General features: G+C 35.2%; 1 protein-coding gene across 3 annotated transcripts; it reads right to left on the reverse strand.

Annotated features, from left to right (window-relative positions):
* Positions 1-703: 703 nt before the first annotated feature.
* On the reverse strand, positions 704-7403 carry LOC113346452 (cyclin-dependent kinase E-1-like). Of its 3 annotated transcripts, none has more exons than XM_026589995.1 (16): positions 7051-7403; positions 6861-6971; positions 6103-6206; positions 5906-5948; positions 5690-5788; positions 4890-4959; positions 4699-4793; positions 4519-4552; positions 4356-4440; positions 4139-4216; positions 3841-3888; positions 2924-2956; positions 2632-2740; positions 1236-1454; positions 1074-1143; positions 704-968 (listed from the first exon to the last, which is right to left on the reverse strand). In XM_026589995.1, exons 1-15 carry the CDS (start codon positions 7282-7284, stop codon positions 1075-1077), a joined length of 1431 nt encoding a protein of 476 aa, XP_026445780.1. In that variant the 5' UTR covers positions 7285-7403; the 3' UTR covers positions 704-968; position 1074. The 3 variants fall into 3 exon arrangements, with proteins under 3 accessions (XP_026445780.1, XP_026445781.1, XP_026445782.1); XM_026589996.1 differs by having other exon boundaries at positions 704-1016; XM_026589997.1 differs by lacking the exon at positions 704-968 and adding an exon at positions 993-1019.
* Positions 7404-8085: the final 682 nt, after the last annotated feature.

The following is an 8085-nucleotide window of genomic DNA, read 5'->3' on the forward strand; positions in this document are numbered from 1 at the left end:
GCCACAGTGTGGTTAGTGAAGATACTGATCATTTGTTCACCAAATGTCCCTTCTCGGAAGCTGTCTGTAGGGACATGTATTTGACCATAATGTTTTATAAAGCTTCCTCTCTGAATCTCAAAGACTGATGTGTTTTATGGTTAAAGATAGAAAACCTTAGAGAAACATATGCTTATATGATTTGGTACATTTGATAATATAGATGTAAAGTTGTTTTTGATAAAATTAAACCTAATCCAGAGGACCTAATTAAAAATCCGAGAAAGGAACTACCCCAGTTTCAATTTATTCAAAACAATGATAAAGAAAAGATTAAGAACACTATTGTTTGTGACTGCTTTCGTCCTAGTTGTACTTTTAACAACTACTCTGTTCGGATTAATCGAAACTCGTCATGTTTGATGCTGCTTTTGCAAAAGACACAAAAATTGCTTTTGCTTTTGCCTAGTTGAATTGTAATCCGGGATTTTGCAGGTGGCTCAGGATACTGCTCCTGGTCAGACAAAGCTGAATCAAGAGCCTGCAGAGAAGATGCGGGATGAGCACCTGATATCATCTTCCTTGGTGACAACATCAATGTAGTTAATGCTATGAAGAAGAAATATTTTGTTGTAGATTGGGGAAGTGAAGCTATTTTGCACAAAACTTTATACTTCAACAATGCTTTTGCTAGTTCTTCTTACTTCTATGTTAGCCAAGTATATAAACAGATCTAATAGGATACTTGTTTTTCTTAAAAAAAATATGTAATGTTAACTCTGTAAACCTTGCTCCTTAGTTTTGTTATTTTATCAAAAAAAAAAGAAGTACAAATTAGCACCTAAAAGAACTATGATTAATTTACATTTTACTGGATACCGAGCAGTATCAGACAATAAAAAAAGATAACTGGACGAGCTCCCTGATTTAATCTAAGTTGATGTTAGCAACTCTTCAGTTCTTCGCAGGTATGGACAGCATTTTACTATCTGAATATCGAATATCAGTAAGTTGCCGATCATTGAGGTATTTGAATTCTGCTAAACAGAAATTGAAGTAGGCAAACAACATAATCTCAATACAAAATATCTTACCTCAGAAACGTCTTGATTTCTGTTGCGGTGGATATCCAGGCATCCCCATATTTGGATCTTTTCTTCTCAACTGTTAAGTAGCAGAATTGAATTCAGAAAAAGGATTTAGCATTTCCAATACAAACAATAAAACAATCAAAATTTTAAGAGATCTGATTGCACCTGTTGCTGTTGATGAGCCTGGGAAACTGCACGCTGCATTGGGATACCACCTGGATTCATACCACTGGGCAGACCAGCCTGAGAAGCAAGATTGAAAGCTGTCATGCCTGGACCAGGCATCCTTTGTTGCATTCCAACCATGGGAGGCATTTGCCGAGGGACAGGTCTAGGTGCCACTCCAGAGGCACCAACTCCACTTGCCATATTTCCAGAAGGTACCTGATAACACCAAAGTAAGCAAATAACAAGATAACGCATGAAATCACAACCTCGTGAAGTATGAAGAACAATATAAAGGATGATCCAGTTTCAAGAATTGTGCAGAAGAAGGTCGGTTCGCGTTCTTCATTTTAACATGCAATAACTAGTACAACTTTGAGAAGATATGTCACGAAAATGCTTCAAGAATCACATGAGGGGATCACTACTTGCAACAGATTTAAGTTAGAGACGGCTCTTTTTCTCTTTTACAAACTCCTAAAATTACTCTAGAAACAAGATCTTTGATATAAATATTGTTTGAAGTCTCGAACATGTCAGAATTTTGGAAAGATTAATTTTTGTACCCAATTGCTGTCCCCGAAAGAAGAAAATATTGTCGGTTGGATAAGGGAAAATAAACGAAATGTCCAAATGCTTTTGCGAACCCCATGTTTCATCAAGGAAAAATAAATAAACTAATAATGGATTAAATATGGGTATGTTCACAATTTTCGGATCAGTGGGTAGTCTAATGAATTTTACATGTGTCTTTAGAACACAGATTCAGAAGATCTCTAAGAAGAAAAGGGCCTAAAAAATTTGAAACACTTGGTGCCTCTTAATTGCATTTTTATATTTATAATTAACATACTTATCGGCAGAAAAATGTTTGTCATATAATTATATAAAGTAAAATCAAAACTCTTTGTCTTAACCCTAACGTGGACATCCTTCAGCAAGTCATAAAGTTCAATCTATCATGTCTCAATTTGTCAACTTCTATTCCTAAAGTATATGTTCCGAATCAGATGACATTTAGGACAGGTAAGGTGAAAATATAGGCAAGGTAGAAATACAAGTATGACAAATGAAACTGGTGAATTAAAAAAATAATTACATCAGAATTTGGGCCACGTGGTTTGTTATTACTCCCTCCGATTCTGGAAAAGGGATACTATCACTTTTTCATTTTGGCCTAAAAAAGGCCAGATTGAAAAGTGATAGTATCTCTTTTCCAAAAATGGAGGGAGTATATGATATGTTTATGCATGTATTTGTTGTGCGTACTACTGCAAGCATTGGTAACTTGGCAAATGGTCCACAGTCCTTGATTACAGAGAAAATTTCTAAGCATTTGGGTCTGGCCACTTAGTAATGCAGTATAACAAGGGAGGGAGGGAGTTCAGTTACGTACCGATTGGGAACCTTGGACACTGGTGGATCCCTCGAAATCTGTAGTAGTGTCAACTGGACGAATAGGATAACTCACAGCTTTCTCTCCAGGTTGGCTAGGTACAAGTGCACTGAGCATGGATGACACATTTACCTCATCAAACTGAAGAAAATATGGCGAAATATATGTTTCAAGCACCATGACAGCCTAGTTGGTGAACATTTCATCCACATGCATGTCATGTTGGACATTGAAACACGGTTTTTCTGGTGCTTGAAAAAAGAAAAATTAAGAAATCCAAAGGAAAACATACTTGCGTCCTGGCAAAGGCTCAATGCGGAAGTACCTAAAAGCAGAACACGACAACAATTAGAGTACTCAGAAGTATTTAGACAACATGCAGTAATTCCAACCTTTGACAAGAACTAGGAGTATTCATTTAGCTATAGTTGCACATATATGAGAGATAATTTCACCTTTCGGAAGGTGAAAAGTATTTACATCCACATGGTCATACAAGACTAACATGACGCCATATTATCACATAAATGAATGTGTCCCATAATCACACTGCATCATAAGATATAGGTTGGAAAGATCACTAGTAGTTTATAAAGATCAGTAACTAATCAGTTAGGTTAAGTTAGTGCTACAGCAACGTGTAAAAGGTCTATTAAAAGCATGAAGCGTTGAAACATTACGTTAAAATTTGCTGGAGTATTTCAAAGAGATGTTAGCCAACTATCTTCAAGTGTAAAAAATACAAAACACGAAGGAAAAAAACTAATAGCACGAGCACCTAGTGGCGACATGTTCCAACAACTTTATGATATTACCAAGTCATACAGTTACCCTTGGGAATTAGTAACACTGGAACTCTACTATTTTATGCTTATTTGTAATTGGCATGAGTGTGACCTTTTATAGATCAACTACAGAGAAACAGAAACGGATTCTTCCAAAATCCAAATTACAAGACAACAATAACATGCCAGTCAGAGACTACGAGTTTTTCTAATAACTTGGTTGTAGAGCGTGAACAATATATAGCAAAGCAGAGGGGACGGAGCACTTGGTCTTATAATTGTATGCAAATGAAAGAGGAAAACATATTCTTATTTTCCAAAAAGAGGTGGTCGCACATATTGAGTGGCATCGAAAGATCACAGCAGGCAGTGAGATGTACTATAAAACTTAACCAACAAGATAATATGTTTTTAGAAGTATTACTCATGGTCCAGAGCTTGTGCTGCTGTTAGACGCTTACGTGGATCATATCTGCAACAGAAGATAATATGTTTATAGAATGTAACAGCTTCTGAAACTCGACAAAGTGTTGACAATCACTGCTAGAGAAGTAATGAACGGACAGAAGCATAAATTAATAAACTGGAAACAGCTGTACAAGTTGCTATACCTATACTGGCTATGCATGAATCTTTCATGAAAAATAATTCACCCCTCCCTGTTAATCATATATATTACTGTGTACAAAGGGAAAGAGTACAAAAAGGACAGCGTAACATACTCGAGCATCTTTGAAAGGAGGTCATATGCAGGACTTTTCTGAGGCAGATGAACAACACTATAAAGACCAGGATTTTCACTGCCACAAGCATGCATGAAACAAACAGGTAATTAATTTCATAGTCTTACAAATTTAACCATGTAAAAACAGTAGAACATCTATATTTGCTACATAAGAAAACATTAGGAATAAATATCATGTACGAAACAGCACTTACTATTTAAGACCCTGGATATGTTGTTGATCTGATTGCCAATGTGGTAGATTCACGAGCGTTGGCCACTTCTCTGGTGTCGGATGGCCTAAGATAGAAATACATCATGAGATACAATTTTGCAACTAATGCGTTAAATGGAAAATAGTTAGGCAAGAGTTAGTACCCAAGACTTTAAATATCTTTTCAAGCTGATTGAGCTGCATTAAGGCACATAACTTTAGAATAAGAGCATGATAAAGGCTATTAATAACAAAAGATAAATTATTTGTATTCACACATGGAACTAGAAACTTGAGTGATTGTAAACTTGTGTTATTAGACTTGCACCAAAACAAAATAGCACCTGAAATGGGTTTTGCGTAGCCTTGACTTCCACTCCTTGAAATAGAGGTTTTAATGTCAGAAGCTCAGCAAAAATGCATCCAACAGCCCACATATCTAATCACAAGATTACAAATACATTTTAAATTGTTAGACAAGTTTCCTAAATAAATTTATCCAGAACTAAATAGGGTAGCATTTAGTATCAAATACCAACGGCGCTTGTATAGTGTTTGGCTCCAAGAAGCAGCTCAGGTGCACGATACCAAATTGTCACTACAACCTGGTGTATATAATTAACAAAAGACAAGATATTGTATCATGAAATGAGATGAGGACTGAAATTCCGTGAATAAGGATGTGAACAGAACTTAAAATCACAGCTAAGAGTCAAAACAGTTTAATAGCCCCTACAATCGAAATTGGTGAATTTGATCAGGATTTTAGGCAGGGGAGGAATAAAATCTGGCTATGGGGATGCAAAGTTTTGCTAGGGGGGCACTAAAGCGTAAATGGGCTTCGAAGCCCAAGTTTTAAGAAAAATTAGACTTGGGAGCCGGCTAGGATGGGTGTAACGGCTTAAATAGCTCACATCAAAGACTTCCTTGGAAGCCTTGGATGGAAATCACGACTACAAGTAAGACTCAAGAGAATACGTCTCCAGTTTATTTTATGAAACATCAATCATTTCTGTATTTCACCATACTGTTAAAAACACAGAACTTCATATCCCATTATGGAAAATCTCTATTTGAAGTTATTCACAACTTAAAGGTTTCAAACCTAGCCATCTTCATTTAAGAACTTTGGATTGAAATTAAGAAAACCATGTCATCAAGCATGTATATTAACCCACTGTTCCAATCTAACAACCAATTATGGAATTAAGAAGGTAAGCATATAAAGCCAAAAATGAAAAGCAAGCGAGAAGATACCAGCTGTAAAAAATAGCAGGGAGACTTAAAAGTGAAAAAATTGAAAATTAGGCGTAACCAGAATAGAGAGAATCCTACCCCATTTTCAGATAGATACTTCAACGGAGCTTGGTATATTCTAGCAAGTCCAAAATCAGCAATTTTTACAACACCTTGGTCATCCCCATCACCCATAACCTGTTCCACGGGATTTCTTTAATTAATCACTCGTACAAAGGTGCAAAGAGCAGGCATAAATACAAATTGGTTAACCTATTATATATGAGGGAAGGCATAAAGTTATGGAATACATACCAGTATGTTGGAAGGCTTCAAATCTCGGTGTATAATCCAATTACTATGATAACAAAGAAAATGAAACAAATAAAAACATAAGATTCGATATGAGTCAAGTATTCAAGTTTACAACCACAGAAGAGAAAAAGAATCATACTAGTAGAGTGAGTGACTTCTAAGTAGCAGTCGAATGAGATTGTTAAATTGAACACTACCTGTGCAGATAGTTCAGCCCATTGAGAAGCTGCCAGAGCAGTGACTTAACAGTGTACTGATTAATAGATTGGCTAACTTTCTCTCTGTGGTGTCTTATAATTTCCTGTAGTACCAATCAACAGACAAGTAAACAATTGAGGAAAAAATAATTAGTATGATTACCATATAAGCTCTAACTTTAATCAGGTAATACAAAAATCTCAAAGTTCTTAAATTAGCATATCAAAAACTCATTCAGCTGAATATATATTTACTCAAAAGTATGCGAGCACAGATACGAGTAACATAAGAAATTACTTAGCATAAGTCTTGCACTTATATTCTTGGCCTCCATTTTCTTAAATTAGCATATCAAAAACTCATTCAGCTGAATATATATTTACTCAAAAGTATGCGAGTTTTTTATGTGTGCATTCATGTAGTAAACTAACAGCAAGTCTTCCAAAGACACTGGATTATAGCATTTCTTCCACAGATACGAGTAACAAAAGAAATTACTTAGCATAAGTCTTGCACTTTATTCTTGCCCTCCATTTTCTTCGAGTTAACTCAACAATTAAGAATTTAATGTATGCCAAGTCCAAATTCACATATAACTATATATTTGAATTTGAACTATTTTGCACTTTTCCTAATGAATGATGAGGTAGACGATTACACAGAAAGAAAACCCTAGAAAATCCAAGCTAAAAGCAATTGAGCTACTGATATTGATACTGAAACAAAAATTATTCAATCAACCAAGAGATGTACTCACATATAGGTCATGCTCAGCATACTCAAAAGCGAGATAAAGTGACATATCAGCAGGATTGATATGTACAATGACAAGCGTAACCACATTTTCATGGGTAATTTCTCTGAGTAACTGCCCAAAAAAAAAAAAACAGTGACAAATGATGATAAATCAAGTTAGGGCTTAGATAGAGAGGTACAGGAATTCAGACCATGATTTCACGGATTGCAGTAGGGGAAATTCCATCTCCATCTTTGGATTGCTTGAATTTCTTGATAGCAATATATTTGCCTCTATTAGGTTGATTTAAAGTTCGTGCTAAGAAGACGAGTCCATATGTACCTTCACCGATCTTACCAATTAGGTCGTATTGTTGTAACCATGCTGGTCTATTAGGGTTACTGTTGTAGTTATTACTACTTCCGCTTGCGTTTCTGCTGTTCATGTTATCTTTAAGGGTTGTATCTTCTTCTTCTTCTTGTTTGCTCCATCGATCTGCTTATACCAAATTTTATGTGACCTCCATTTTTCTGTTTGAAACGATGACACGTTTAGTTCTATGTTAATATTTGGGGTTTAATAAATAATTTCTATAAAAAAAGGGGTTTAATAAATAATACTCTTTCTTTTTGATTTTCTCTTTAATAAATTTTATTTCTTTTATTTATAATTTTGTTTTGCTAGAAAAGCAAGTTTATTAGTTTAGATTTTTATTAGAGGGTAAACAGAAAAAAAAAATAATAATATGAGGCTAGCAAAACGGCAATGTTATTCAACTCCCTATTATCCACCTTCCTATTCACCTCCCTACAATCTAAATCCTATATTAAGGGAATGGTGAACCCCACCTGAACCTGAATGCGGATCTCGATAGAGATGTAGGGCTTAGATTAGAGGGAAGTGGAGAATAGGAAGGTGAATAGGATTGACTCAGTGATTAGGATTACTTTCGTTACTAATTTTAAACCTGTCGAAATTGCCCTTGTTACCATGAACAAAATCCTTATTTTTTTTCCACGTATTCATTCAACAACCAAACCATTATCGCCATTTGGTTCTGGTCCACTGCCACATCAAGCACTAGCACTGCCACAAAAACAAAATTATCCATTTACTAATTTTCATTTTCAATTGTTGGAGCAAAAAATTAATGGTATAGGTGATCCTAGAATAAGGTGGTGATTACAGATATAAATGAAATTTAATTATTTATTTTTTTTGAAAGTAAAGCATTTCATTGAAAAAA

The sequence above is a fragment of the Papaver somniferum genome, unplaced genomic scaffold (assembly GCF_003573695.1).
Source record: "Papaver somniferum cultivar HN1 unplaced genomic scaffold, ASM357369v1 unplaced-scaffold_99, whole genome shotgun sequence".
In the NCBI taxonomy this organism is placed as follows: domain Eukaryota; kingdom Viridiplantae; phylum Streptophyta; class Magnoliopsida; order Ranunculales; family Papaveraceae; genus Papaver; species Papaver somniferum.

What these genes read in the sequence shown, in the direction of transcription:
- LOC113346452 (XM_026589995.1), bottom strand. Translation starts at nt 7,284, where the DNA reads ATGAACAGCAGAAACGCAAGCGGAAGTAGTAATAACTACAACAGTAAC. An exon ending in GGGCTGAACTATCTGCACAG is followed by an intron (nt 5,949 to 6,102) that starts GTAGTGTTCAAT and finishes TTGTTATCATAG; the next exon opens with TAATTGGATTATACACCGAG. An exon ending in GCACAAGCTCTGGACCATGA is followed by an intron (nt 2,957 to 3,840) that starts GTAATACTTCTA and finishes TTCTGCTTTTAG; the next exon opens with GTACTTCCGCATTGAGCCTT.